The sequence below is a fragment of the Zonotrichia leucophrys genome, chromosome 4 (genome assembly GCF_028769735.1).
Source record: "Zonotrichia leucophrys gambelii isolate GWCS_2022_RI chromosome 4, RI_Zleu_2.0, whole genome shotgun sequence".
Lineage (NCBI taxonomy): Eukaryota > Metazoa > Chordata > Aves > Passeriformes > Passerellidae > Zonotrichia > Zonotrichia leucophrys.
Window position 1 is genome coordinate 13,406,672 of NC_088173.1, and position 15,232 is coordinate 13,421,903.

At 39.8% G+C, this 15,232-nt stretch overlaps 1 protein-coding gene across 1 annotated transcript in view; it reads right to left on the reverse strand.

Annotated features, from left to right (window-relative positions):
• SNX25 (sorting nexin 25) overlaps positions 1-15,232 on the reverse strand; it is an 80,887-nt gene that overhangs the window by 46,567 nt on the left and 19,088 nt on the right. Inside the window, exons 3-5 of the mRNA XM_064710531.1 lie at positions 14,110-14,326; positions 1,645-1,817; positions 612-798 (exon numbers count right to left, since the gene is read on the reverse strand). Coding sequence (XP_064566601.1) covers positions 612-798; positions 1,645-1,817; positions 14,110-14,326 — 577 coding nt within the window. The remainder of the gene's footprint in view (positions 1-611; positions 799-1,644; positions 1,818-14,109; positions 14,327-15,232) is intronic.

The window sequence follows — 15,232 nt, forward strand, 5'->3', positions numbered from 1 at the left end:
GATATGTAGGAGCTCAGTGATGTTTTTAATGAGCTCTGTAGAGTTCATTAACACAGTTAAGAAGAATGCAATTGGGAAACACCTCCCTGCAATAGTCCAGGAAAACCTCTCATCAAGTGGTATAATGTGCTGGAACTCAAACTCCTTCTTTCCACACCACAGCTGAATGCTCAGTGTCCCTAAGATACTACAGTTCACAGTCACCAGACCACCATGGCCAGTCATAATTCATAAAGATAATGAGGAGAAAACCATCCACACTAATGGAAATTCAACATATTTCATCTAATTCCACAGAGGTAAATTGCAAAGAAGAGTTTAGTATGCCTTTCATACATTTCAAGCATTTATCTCTTTCAACAGTAAAATCATCTCCAGTATACTACTAAGCAGAATTTTTATGCATTTTCTGCCACTGAGCTAAAATGCTGATTACATCAGAGATCTAACAAATGTTGTAGCTTATCATCCTTACAATCTCTGCTTCACCATACAAAAAGAAATCTAAAATTAAATTTAAAAAGAAAAATCACAATTCATTCAAATCTTAGTAATGGGCTGGAAAAGAAGCATGTTTAGTTTTGAATGAGCTACAGTGAAATGTTAAATACCTCAGTTGTTTCAGGAACTCAACATCGGAGCTGCTGTTAATGAGCTTGATGAACTCCTCATAAGAAGGAGCATATGTGTAGTCTTTCTTCTGATGCTCATTCATCTGTTCTCTGTACTCCAGCTGGCTGAGTAGCATCCGGTTAATGTAATCTGGATCACTCAGCAGTTCCACCACTGGTTTCAGTACTGGAGAGAAAAAATATTTTAAAACAAAATCCTTATGCTGAAAAATAACTGCTGTCTTGCAAATGAAAACTGCAGATAAAAGGCAGAAATAAATATCCAAGTTCATAAACATCAAAAAATCCAAAACCAGTCTTCTGGACAACACAGTACATTTGAGATTGCATATACTTTCTTGATAAAACTGGTTATTTTATTAGAGAAATTGATGTACATTGACAAAGCTGAGCTCTTTCTGGAAAATTCCAAGTGTTTTCATTCATTATGCTGCGTGTTCTGAAGGCTATGACATTATAGCCAGTATAAATGAAAGTAAACTGAATCATGTAATACTTGGGACTTCATAATTTCTGAGTTTGACAGTGACATAAAAAATTCTTACTGTATTTATAAAGTGTAGCTGATAAAAACAAAGTAGAAATCCCTCAATTTAACAAACCACACTGCATAAATCAAAGTATATAAATATAATATAATGAATCAGTTATTGGATACACAGATTTAAGGATGTGTTTATTCATTTGAATGTAAATATTAAAGGTCAGAAATATTCATATAATCCCTATAAATAATGCCAAAGAAAGCTTCAAAAGTATTCCTCTATGAAAAACTCTGAATGAGAAAGGACAAATTGCGATTCTTCCTGAAATGTGATAAACAGTCTGGCATCAGATCATGAGAGTTAAGTAAGTACATGCTTGATTTCATGAATATAGTGTCTTACTGGCTATCACAGAAATTAAACTCCAGAATGTAAAAGCAGAGCATCAACACTTATACATGATAAACTTTGTAATTGCTACTATTGTACATGTACAAATGGTTAATCATCTCTTATCTTTGATCTACCTTTTGTTGCAAGTATTTCTGCAAGGACTATGCGCAAGCTGACAGACTGGACATCCTTTGAGGGTAGGAGACAATACACCAGAACTTGAGAACATTTTTGCAGAAATCTTACTTCTTCATCAGAGCTCCTCAAGCATGAGTGCAGCAAAAAAGGTCTTGGTGGATCTTCCTGCCTAGAGAGAGAAGAATACAGATTAGAGAACTTACATACACTCGTATCAGAAGTCACCTATGACCATCAGTTGCTAATTGATAAAATGCTGCAGCATGAACACTGGGTGGGAGCTGTGCTGAACGTGCACAGCAACATGCTGCTGGGTGAGTAAGCCCATGATGCACACTGTGTTGTTTGCAGACTCCTCACAAACAAGTTTTTGGATGACAGCTCTGAAAGAAACAGGGAGCAAATCTCCCTCACCTGGATTCTGTGCCCAATACAATCTAGTTTATCTCCTTGCAGGTGCCAAAGGTTTTCTGGACTTTTCAGAACATGTTTGACTGAACTCCTCAGTGCAGGTCACAGTTGTACCTTTTCTTTATACAAAAACAGCTGCAGAAGCAGAGACAAGGTATCCTAGCAGTTCATTTATGGCCACATGCCTGATGTGCTCCAATCCACTTTAACAACAAGGTGACCCAGCCAGTGGTTCCAGACAGACAGACAGTGTCACTGGAGAGGCACCACAGTAACTTACAGAGGCACCCTAGACTGGTTATCAGTAGAAGGCTCTAAGGTGCTACAAAGGCTTGTATCTCTCATGTCTCATATCAGTACCGGCTCCTATTTTCCATAACATCTGCTTTCTTCCCAGAGCTGGAGGCTGCCAACCTGGCTAGGTTAGGGTGCTGTCCTAGTCAACTGACTGCTACTCACAGAGCTGCTCTATTGCCTGTGTTTGTGGAAAAAGTGACCAAGAACTGCATACAGTCAAACCGAATGTTTTCGGTCAGACACCACTATAAGGCCAATAGTGACAGGCAGGATTATAAAATAACTAATTTTTGCTAGTCAGTTCAGGAGGATGAAAATATGTTGGAATAGTAACACTGACTCTGATTTTGTTCTAGTAATACAATAATTTGTCTTAAGGAGACTAAAAATAGTTTTACAATTAATTTTCAGAAAAACAAATGTAAAGATGACATTTGGGTTTGATTTGACTGATGCCTTTAACTGAATCACAAATCAAATGCTTTGTTTGCAAACACGGATCATGAAAGGTGTTTCAATTGTTATAGGTAAGACAAATTTCAAAACAAGTCCCTTGGAACATCTTGGATACAAATACTCTTTTCTGAGGAGTGGTGGTTTATGAAGATGACGTGTAATCTCCATTATCAACCAGTCCAGGTGGTGCAGCTGACTGAGCTCAAAGCTGTTTATCTTGCCCTGGTAGGATCTTTTCTCAGTGGCAGCTGAATGCATAGCTATTTTCCTCAGTGCATTTCTACTTTTCTTTCCTGTTCCAGACGTATCCTGAAGCTTCCTCTACTCCACATCAAACATCCCCTGTCATGTTCTCCCTTAGAGGCATTCATTATTTATCCAAACCCAGACAAGTCCCAGGCAGATTACTGACAGAAAGTCTGGGTCATTTACCTACAGCCACCTCTTATTGTGGAAGTAAAGTCTTCCAGACAGGTTGGTGCACCTAAAGTCAGCCACTTAGAAACACAGCCAGAAGCATATGCAAAATGCTGGCAAACAGGTGACTCACAGGGAACATAGAATAGTTAAGGTTAAAAAAGCCCTTCTAGATCATCAAGTCCACCATTAAACCATGTCCTTACGTATCACATCTACATGGATTTTTAACACTTCCCAGGATAGCAATTTTATCACTTCCCTGGACAGCCTATTTCAATGCTTGACCATCTTTTCAGTGAATAAATTTTTCCTAATAATGTAAACTTCCCCTGGCACAGCTTGAGACCATTTCCTCTTGTCCTGTTGCTCGTTACCTGGGAAAGGACACAGACCCCCACTTGGCTACAACCTGCTTTAAGGCAGTTCTCTCAGTAGAGAGCAGTAAGAGCCTCCCCTTCTCCAGAGGACTCTCACTAAACACCCCAGCTGCCTTGGCCACTCCTCATAAGGCTGGTCCTCTTGACCCTTTCTCCAGCTTTGTTGCCCTCCTCTGGACATGCTCCAGCACTTCCATGCCTTCACTGCAGAGGAGGACCCAAAACTAAACCCAGGATTCAAGATACAGCCTCACTAGCACCAAGTACAAGAACTATCCCTGGAAATGATTCCTGTGCATTAACAGCCACAATACAGTGTTAGAACTAAATGCAAATGGTGACTGCTTTTTGGCCTGTGAACAAACGCCATCTATTTTGGACACCTTATTTCTGAGACATCTTGCATAGTGATTAGATCAAGATATACTTTCATAGCACATGAAAAGCATAAAACAGAGCCATAATGTACAGAAAGTTTCACTGAACTGAGATTAGTCTTCTTTGTCTTCAATATTTATCTACAAGTCCCCTGAGGAATGCCAGTCTGTTTAGGACTGCAAACACACTGGAGCATTAACTGTACCTATAGTATCACCCATGCAAGAGAAGTGTCTCCCTACTGCAAAAATTTATTCCCAGTCAAAGCCAACACATACAGCTTTGCTGAGCTGGACCTATGCCAGGATTTTTCTGCCACACAGCCAGGAGAACACAAATGGAAAATGGAACTGAATAAACAAGCACTTAGGCAAATATTTGGTTCTTACCCTTCTAATTTGTCTAATGTGTTCCTGCCTACAGGAATGCAAGGGGGGAGCAGAGTTGCCTACTCTCCAGTTTACAGGCTGCTCAAGAATATCTTCATTTTTTCCTGGAGTTGTCTCCATTACCTAAGAAGATACAATTCTCTAGAACAGGTTTTCCTAGCCAAACTGTACCTACAGGTGGTCTAAAAAGCAAAAGGGAAGATATTTATGAAAATAGAGAAACAAAGTCTTCAGGAAATTCAACTCTAAACAAGCCTTCTCTGTCAGTGCCAAACAGTTCTGTCAACAAATCCTGCAGTATTCATCACTGTTGGGCAAGAGAAATAAAAGGAAGACTGAAAGCAGGAGAAGAAACTCGGGCGGAAGCTGAACAGCTAAAGAATAAATCACTATGACAATGATAAATCAGACAAGACAAAACATACTGGTTTATATCCTCCTTTGCATGTATACAGGAAGCATTGCAGTTCTATTTGTCTCAATATTACCATTGATGAGCTTGCAGGGAAATACTGTGTGTCAACTAGAGGTCTGGCCAGTAAACAGCTGCCCTTTTAACCCAGGCTTCCCCTCCACTGAGACACATTTAAAGAGAGAGCAGTGAGCAACCAGAGAAGAATTAACACCACTACTCAGCCATCAAACCAGGTCTGTTTACTCCCTTGGAGCAAGAGCTAACGTGTCCTGATCAAGCATATTCTTAAGGCTTGATATAAAACCTAGATGTTCAATTCTGTGAGAATGTGGCACTGTTCATTTTGCAGAGATCAACAGGAAAAGCAGAAATGTAAGTGCAATCCATATACATGTACACAAAGAGTGCTGCTACATCTCTCCAGTGTCAATAAAGCTATTAAGCACTATTAAATAACCCAAATAGTAACACAGACATTATTTCTTTTCCTATTTATCACTGTGTGGTTGGATTTTCCAAACAAACAGTCCCTTAGTAATCACAGAAAACTGCACAAAAACTGTGTGCAGCTATTTTTAGACAGAGCTTTAAAAGCCCAGTCAATTAGCCATAAATTCTGAGCACAACTGTGTGCAGTGAACTAATATAAATGTGGCATTCTAGAAAATAGTTCCAAAACAGGCATGATACAAGCTCTGTAAACCAGGCTCCATTAATCTCCTTTAGACGATATTTGAATAATGGCAAGTGGCAACTTAATTCATTTGTGTCTTCTGGAACAATTAAGACTGAAGCAATAGTGACAATAGCTATCTGTCAAGATGCAGGTGACTTTTTTAAAACAATAGACAGAACATATGCTCTATTCAGCATTCTTACAGATCACACCCATCTTCTACAAAGCCAGCCTTAACCTTGCCCAAATTCCTTTTCTGTAACTTTATGAAGAGCCTTCCCTGAATTTTCAACACTATCCAATACTTTTATATAGTGCCAGAAAGCAAAGGGATTTCCTTCAGTTGCACCTCAAAGCACTGGAGGATTAAGCAGCAGAGTACAAATACAGATGAATAGATAGGACCTGCCCAAGTGAGTTCCTTTGTACCAGGTCTGTTCCAAGCTGTACTTTTCTTTGGGAACAAAGTGACACCTACTGTAACCATCCTCTGCTCGGAGGTGGCTTTGTGCATTTACTGCCTGCATGTCCCACTGAGTGTCAGCAGGGCTAAGACTTGACCCCTTACTGCTGTGAGCCTACAGTTCATCCAGCACTTCATAAAGGAAAGCAGAAGACCAGATTTGCTGCAGTATTCCTGAAGAGAAGCACTTAAAACATTACCAGGCTTATAGAAGAATCATAATTTCCTTACCATACTATAAGTAAGCAACTCTGAGCCAATATCAACACCTTTTTAACAACAATACCTCATTTCTCAGGAACCTATGGCCACTTCATAAGACCAGACTATCACCTGGAACTCCAGGTTTCCCAATACAGCAACCTCATGGAAATCTTTTTTCCCCAAGAATCTACTCTAAATATCCATATTTTTGACAAGGACCATCTGGTAACCGTCTGACTCAGGAGTATTAAAAACTGGTATTTGTGGTTGGATGCATGAACCTGACACAAAGCATCTTTGACAAACCTAAGTCAGTTTGCTTTGAAACTAAGGCAGGAAGCAAATTTACACACACACATACCCTCCCCCCTAAAAAAAAACAAACCATGCACCCAAAAAGACAGCCAACAACCCAAAAAAAAAAAAAAACCAAACAAAAAACCCCAAAGAAAAACACAAAAAAAACCCAAAAAACAAAACAAAAAAAAAATCTCAAACAACAAAACCATGTAAAAAATTAACAATTCCTCTACAGGAAATTACTTAAGGGATAGGTGGCTAACAAAGTGTTTCCTTCAGCCTTGATATTTCTTTATTTAGTCTTTCAAGAGACAGCCTTGCAGAGCTCTATTTAAGTCTCAATCAGTACAATTGTGAGCAGAAGTGGATGTGCAACTCTAAATAAGTGTCATCAGTATTTTCAACATTCACCATGCATTTTCATTAAACAGACTCTGAGAACCACCAGAGCTGCAAGCAGGCTGCATCTCTTCACCTGTATCACCCTCAGAGCTGTAAGCTTCTTGACAATACAGCAAAGTAAAAACTGCTTGATCTATACAAGTTTTCTAAGACATAAAAGAAACAAAAATTTAGACCTTCGCAAGCCAGTATAACAAATATACTAGAAAAAAGTAGCTACTTAAAAAAAAAAAAGGCAATGAAAAGAAAATCACATAAACCTCAGAAAGCCCAACAAAAAATAGAAACAGCAGACAAAGCCAAACCCAAAATTTCCACAGCTGCTATTTTATCAAGATAAATCAGCACATTTTATAAATCATTTCAACTAATGTTTATGGTGCAAAAAACCTCTCATTTATACATGCCACAGTTACCTCTTTCAGGAAAAAGCCATATTAGTAACAGAAGCAAAGAACTTATGAATGGCTCACAAATTGTGGTATGACCACATCAGCACTAGGATGTCTTCATGTTTATTATGGTATCAAGGTTATACTCAAGCATTAACAGGAAACCTAACTTCCCACACTGAAGCATGAAAACAAATGGTGAGCTTCAGACCTGGTGCTAGCTATGGGCTGAATTTAATAACATGCCTTGGCCTTGGTTTTTAGCTTGGGTTTTAGCTATGGGCTGAATTTAATAACATGCTCAGGCCTTGGTTTTTCATGACTAATTTGCTCTCAGCACTTTCACACACAGCTGTTCCCATTGCAACAAATCTCTACAGCTTCATGCTAATCCCCTTGATACACCTTTCCAGAGGCTGACTGTGGCAATCAGCTCTTAGCATTTCTGGTTCCTGGCAAATGGAATTATAAAAGAAAAACAAGACTTGTGGGAGGTATTTAGTTGCCTGATAACTTGGATCTATAGAATTAACCAAGTTAAATCTCAAGTGTTTATAACTTCCTTTGTATCAGTCTGCTCTTAATCAGTTTGTGGTGACATTGTCCTCTTTTTTTTTTTTTTCCACTATCTTATCACAATACACATTGCAATCACAAAAAATTGAAGCTATATACCCTATACATGCCAAGGTATTCACCTGGGCACAGAAAATTATGAGTTATTTTCTCCCCTTACCCTGTCTGTAATAACAGAAAACAAAAGGAATAGTATCGAAACATGCATGATACAAAAGTTTAATCCCCAAACAGCTTACCATACTGATCACTTAAGCAGCAATTTCCCCACAACACTTTCCAAGAGCACTGAGCTCTTAACTATATGTTCTGAATCAGCACTGGTAGCAGCCTGCAGACCCCAAGCATTCATTTTGCTAAGTCAACTTATGCTGCAAGTCTGGGCACAAAAACACAAAAACACTTGAGCAGATACCAACAGATACTGTGTAGCAGACAACTGGTCAGAAGCAGCCTGTGATACCACATATTCATGTTTGCAGAAACAAATTCTTCCTCTGTCTCTGGGGTCAAAGGTGCCACTGCTGTAGGTTAAAGACAGAGAACACTCAAAACTAAAAGATATAGGAAATAATAATAATAATAATAATAAAAATAATAAAATCAATGTCATCTGACCTCTTCTTGCTGGTGTTTGTTCAAAAATCACTGCTTGCCAGGGGGTTCAAGACACAAGGATTAACTACCTTCCAATCCCACTTGCCTAGTCTACTGTTTTTTCTTAGATTATTTTCTTCCTAATGGATGGTATTGGACTATTGGACCAAATATTTTTTGGTTGGTGCTGAACATAGGTTAATAATACAAAGATGGCTTTGCTATTGCTGAGCAGCACTCAGACAGCATCAAGGCCCTTTTCTGCTTCTTGAATTACCCCACTACTGGGGGTGCACAGGGAGGTGGAAAGAGACAGCCAGGACAGGTGACTCAGGCGAGTCCAGCTGACCAAAGGGATATTCCAGGCCATTATGCTCAGTGTGTAAAGCTGGGGAAAGAAGGAGGAAGGGGGGATGTTTGCAGTGATGGTGTTGGCCTTCCCAAGTCACTGTTACATGTGATGGGGCCCCGCTCTCCTGGAGATGGCTGAACACCTGCCTGCCCATGGAAAGTGGTGAATGAATTACTTGTTTTGCTCTGTATGCAGCTTTTGTCTTACCCATTAAACTGTCTTTATCTCAACCCACAAATTTTCTCACTTTTAACCCACAAGTTCCTGCACTTACACTTCCAGATCTGAGCATGCTGGTGGGGCAGTGAGTGAGTGGTTTGTGTGGGACTATTGCAAGCTGAGGTTAAACCATGATACCTACTTATATAATGCAGGCAAATCTTATTTTACCTATGCTGCACCCAGCGAAAAATAGTGGTTTACTTATCAAATGTTAATAGTTCTGTAACTATTTAGAGCAGGTATTCTCAGCCCAAAGAAAGGGCAAGGCAACTCCCTTTCATGTGGACAGCTTCACAGAAAGACACTACTTCTCTGCATCTTGCTCAAGTCCTTCTGGTACTGACTGAGCATTTCATCCAGAAGAATAGCTGCTTCTGGCTTTCAACAAACATATCATGCTACCAGAGGGAGACTAAATTGCTGGGAGCAGATAATTTCAGCCCCCGAAAAGCACACTGCCACCACAGACAACACTGCACCCACATATCAACATGACCATTTCCATCATTATACACCACCTTACTGAGCTCACAGTCCATCCTTGATTGCATAAAACGGTATTGCCAGTATTCAGCTTGCTTATATTCTAGTTAAAGTAACCAAGCAAAGACTTCTTAACAACATATGAAGGAATGAAGGAATAAAAGGTGCTATGAAACATGAATGGCTGAATACTAACCTCTTTACCCTTGCAGGATGCACTTGGCTAATCCTGTTATAAATGTGTTCCTGATCCTGCACATATGGGAAAAGAGCAGTGGCTTCTAAAAATAAATCCAGGTATGACTTTTTCTCCGTATCTCAAATTCATAAGCTAGCTAATGCTGGACACAGGAAACTATCATATTCCATTTCTATACACCAAGCCAATACTAGAAATTAAATTGTTTCCTAGCTAAATTATTCAAAAAGCCACAAATTTTCTCACTGAAAAGTGACAGTTTCCTTTGAAATCCCAACTGGACCTCAAAGTACACCCCAGTGACACATACAGGATAAAAAAATTTGGGAACTGTCTTGCCTACAGCTTGCATTGCTCCATGTCACTCCAGACAGTTCTGCCCATGGCTAGAAGTGTCTCTGCCCTTATTTCACTCCGTGGATGTGTGTGGCATACACAGGAAAGACAGCTGCTGTTATGGAAAGCCAGGGGATAGAATAAAGAAATGGAAATACAAGGTTCCTTTCTCCCAATGCCCTGTCTCCAACCAGGCACCATGGAAACGGCCTCTCCTCTTATCAAAGAGTCATAAAATGGTTTGGGATGGAAGAAGCTTAAAGATCATCTAGTCCCAATCCCATGCCATGGACAGGGACACCTTCCACTAGACCAGGTTTCTCCAAAGTCCCATCCAACCTGGCCTTGACCCATGCTTTGAAGGGAGACAAGGTCTGCCAGCACTTTTCCTCATTTCTGGCCTCTGCTGGCTATTTACCTTGAGCTGTTTATTACTAAGAGAACGTTTGAGATGGTTAAGATAAACCAGATGAAAAGCAGGAGCAAAAAAAAAAAGACTGTAGCACCCTTTCTTATTCTGAAGGGCCTCAGCCTATTTTCATCCCCTCAGACATCCTGGTTAATCACAGATTGAAGTTCATCAGTGAAAGAAGAAAAGTAAAGAATTTTTGTGTCCAACGTGCACCTAGTCACAAAACACATGAACTTCACTCTGAAAAAACAGGACATCTGTCCTCCTGGGCATGGATGACTCCTTTCTGCTGTGCTAGTGGATTATCTCTTATACAGCAAAACCAAGACAAAGTGGCTCAGGTGGCACCCCCTCCATAGACAGTATTAGAGGTATTTAAAACTTCATAAGCTGCCACACAATGGACAAAATGCCCTTTGCCATCATGCTGCAGTATAAACTCGGTAGCAAGAAATGATAGAGCACTCCATGAGGTATCACAACAGGAAAGATACCTCTCTCTAATTACAGCCTCTGTTCCACTATATTTATCATCCAAAACTAACTGGATTCATTATGAGATACAGAAGGAAATGTGAATGTCAATTTACATTTATTACTGTCTTCAAAACATTAACAGAAAGCAAAGCAGATCAAGAAGATCTGCGTTCCCTACCTCAGGAAGACAAATTTTGTGTTTGAACTGTGGCAATTCAACTGTGATTCAACCCATTATACAGTTGAACACCACACAGATTTTCACTCACTCCCTCACCCTCCCACAGTGAGATGAGGGAGAGAATAGGAAAAAAAAGGTAAAATTCCTGACTTTGGGGTGACCTAATTGCAGCCTTCAGGTACCTGAAGGGAGCCAAAAAGAAAGGTGAAGAGAGACCATTTACAAGAGCCTGTAGTGACAGGACAAGGAGCAATGGCTCCAAACTGAGAGGAGGCTTAGATTAGATATTAGGAAGAAATGGTTCCCAGTGAGGGTGGTGAGGCACTGGAACAGGTTTCCCAGACAAATCATTGATGTCCCATCCCTGGAACTGCTCAAGGCCAGGCTGGATGGGGCATTAAGCAATCTGGTCTAATGAAAGGTGCCCCTTCCCACAGCAGGGGTTTGGAACTACATGACCTTTAAGGTCTCTTCCAATCCAAACTATTCTACAACTTGAGACAAAGAGAGTTTGATAGAACAGAAAAGGCAGGGAAATTAATAATAATAATGATGATGATAATAATAATAGAATTAGAATATATAAACCAAGTGATGCACAATGCAAATGCTCAACACCTGCTGGCTGATGCCCAGCCAGTTCCCAAGCAGTATCTCCCAGACAGCTTTTCACCTAATTGACATACTGAACATGACACTATATGGTACGGAATATCCATCCCTTTGGCCAGCTGGGCTCTGCTCCCCTGGCTATGTCACTGCCCAGCTTCTTGTGTTGCCCACCCCCTCAGCTTCCTCACTGGCAGGGCAGTATGAGAAGCTAAAGTCCTTGACATAGCATAACACTGCTTAGGAACAACTAGAACACCAGGGTTATCATCATTATTCTCTACCTAAATCCATAATACAGCACCAGATCAGCTACTAGGACAAAAATCAACTCTATCCCAGTTGAAAATCAGGACAATACAGGAAATAATTAAAGGCTTCCGAGCTTGAAGTAGCATACTTTTTAGTTCTCAGTCTATAGCTTAAAATGTCAGCAGGTTCTAGCACAGTAAACTCTGTAGCAGTTGGCAATTTGTACAAAACTCAAATTCCTGTTAAAAGTACAAATTCTCAAATAGAAAACACTATCTGAATATTTGCTGTGCTTTCAGATTTATTATATGCATGCTCACATCACTCAGCAGCACAAATTCCATCTTTCTGCTGACCTGGCCTGTACATAGCATTTAAGCTGTCTCTCCATCTGCTAAGAAATGGTGAGCCCTGTGCAATATCCATACAGCTCCTTGGACTTTCTGAACAAGTTTGGATGAGCAGCAGGAGGAAATTCTAGTGCTTTATAACTTGCATCATGCAGCATCATGTTGCTGATCTGTCAAGCACATTAAAACCAGACCTTTTCTCCTTGTGAATTCACAGCCTTGCAGTCTGCAAAAAACAGTCACTAATTCCAGTTCCAGCCTCTATAAATTGTTCAGTTAGAGCTGTTGGGTTGGTTTGTTTGGCTTTTTTCTAACCTGCTATTACACTAAATCTTGATAGGACTTTTTTTTTCATTCACATACTAATGCAGTTTTATCCAGAGTTCCAGAGTTAAAGTGCATTTACTACTTCCAAGTGAAAAGTTAACCAGAAAATAACCAAAAGAATTTATTTTAGTTCTACATAGTGGAAATAACAATCCAACAAAAACCAGATGAAGTGGTCATAACACTCAGCAGATAAGAAGCCTCACCAACAATCAGCATTAATAATACTTAATAATTCTGCAATTCTAGGTCCTAGATCCCCAGCTTCAAATAGAAAAACATTTAGATTTTAAAAAAGCAAAAAGCAAACAACAAAAAAATTCAACTTCCTCATTCTTTAACTGTTTAAATCAAGTTCTTCCCAAAAGCAAGCACTTTATTCTGATCAAGGACAAGTGCAAGCATGACACTTAAAAATCAAGGAGCACACTTAGGAGTTTTATCTAAGAGATTTCTACCCCATTGCAGAGCTGAAAGAAAGTAGTACCTAGAACCCACTGCAAGATCTACTGCAAAGTACATACACCTTAATTTCTTGTTTTCTTGAATGTAACCACCCTTTAGTCTCTTTTCTTTTTCTATGCATTAGCTTATATAAAAACTAGCTAGGATCTACCACAAATACATTAACTGTGTCTTCTAATACAGAAGAGAAAGAAGTGCCAGTGGTAATAGATTGATCACTGACAGAACACAATTGTTCTTTTTGTCTGAGGGGGTATCAAAAATACATGGATCTAACTGTAAAACAGCTTCACAGAATAAAATGTACAGTCTAAATCTGAATGGCCAAAGCATATTCCAGTTAGGATAACCAAAATGCAGGTAAGTGCAGGTACAAAACCAGGTTCCATGCACAATTAGACAAATTGTGCATTCAGATGTGGGAGCTGCATAGGCTAAAATTTCCTATTTGCAATTACAATTTGGGTGGAACTCCAGTATTCAGGGCTTTTTCAAGTGGACAAAGAGATCCTTGCCAAAGAGGAAATTTATGAAATTAGCAAGATAACTTAAGCAGAGAAAGAAAATACAGCCAACAATTTTTCCACTAGCAAAATCTTGTTCCTGCAGGACAGGCCACCTACAGAAATCACAAGGCTTTGCCTCCCAGGGCTAGAAAAAATGGAAAACTGAATGGAATTATTCCTGGTGCTATTCTGGGAAAGGTGCAAATAACTATCTTCTTGTCTGTTGACTGCACTAACAGTGGCCCTTCTTCCCATTGCATGTTCACAGCACTTTGCAGGAACTGCTCACACAGCCCACCTCCTACTGTGAACAAAGGATTCATGGATTAAAATGAAAAGAGTAGTGAATCCAAACTCTTAGAAAAAGGTGTCCAAGTGTTTCCTTACAGACATCTTGAAGCCTGCTTGATCTCTAAAACTGGTAATAAGCTTGAACTATTTTATCAGTTTTATACACAGTCTTCATCACTTTGATTTAGTACATCTGTAAGTGAAGAGAGAAGCAGAAAATTCCAAAGAACTGCAATTTGTTTTTACCTGGCATTGGCTCCTTTAAGGTCACAGAAGTGTGAGAGTAAAGCTTTCACTACATCGTTGCAGACAACTTTAACTACATCAATGTGACTCAGCCTCTGTCGCAGCTGCTTGGCAATCTCCCAAAAGTCTTCAGAGAGCAGCTGGTACAGCTGCCCCTCATCTCTGCTCAGATGCCCATACCAGGACAGGATGTAATCTCTATAGCTGTAGTCAAACACTGAAAGGAGAAACAAAACAATAAATTGCAAAAACTGCAAAAGGACAAAGCACACCAAGATAGGAAAAATGTAACCCTCGACCCATCTCAAACACTGGATGGGTAACAGGCTTCACATCCACTTCTTACTGAAGGAAGTCAGGCTGGCAAGGTTACAGCAATCTGCACCTAACAGGTTACTGCAGGTCACTTTGCAAAGCAAAGCCTTAAAGTGGATTTGCTGAGACAATCAGGTTACCAGCTACACACAAACCTCAGACTAATACCTGTCTCTCAGCAGTGCCTTTGGTTATATGAATATCGTGTAAATTAGGCTGTGTTTAAATCTTGCAGACTGAAGCCAGCTTTCTTTACATAGGAACTGAACAGTCTCCATTCCAAAGTTATGGCTAGAAAGGGAAGATGGCAATATTTTTGGATTTCCAAAGATATATACAACACAGAACACCACCACAGAAAGTACATTATAGGATCAGAAGAGCTAAGAGAGAACAAGTGGATTAGTGAGACCCCATGAACTTAAAAATGACGAAGCATTCCAAACCATACTGACAGGCAATAACAACATTACTGTAACTGCAAATCCCATGGCAACACTGTCTTCTACCATTCTGACTTTGCTTTTTGGCATTTGTGTGTCACCAGTTTTACTGATGTTTCACTCAAGCAAATGTCCCTGGAGGTCTAAGAGAGCAGGAGCTGTTCAGGGAGAACACAAGAACCATTTAGCAGTTGCAACAAGATGGGGGAAAAGCTGGGGTTGTAAGAGTCAATTTGCATCTACCAGATAATAAAAAAGGAGGGAATAAAGTCATGTGCCTGGTAATTTGAGTAACTTATTTACTAAACAATCTGGATTCAAACTTCCATATCAAAAGCCCATCTCATCTGTCAGTGTAAGCCCAC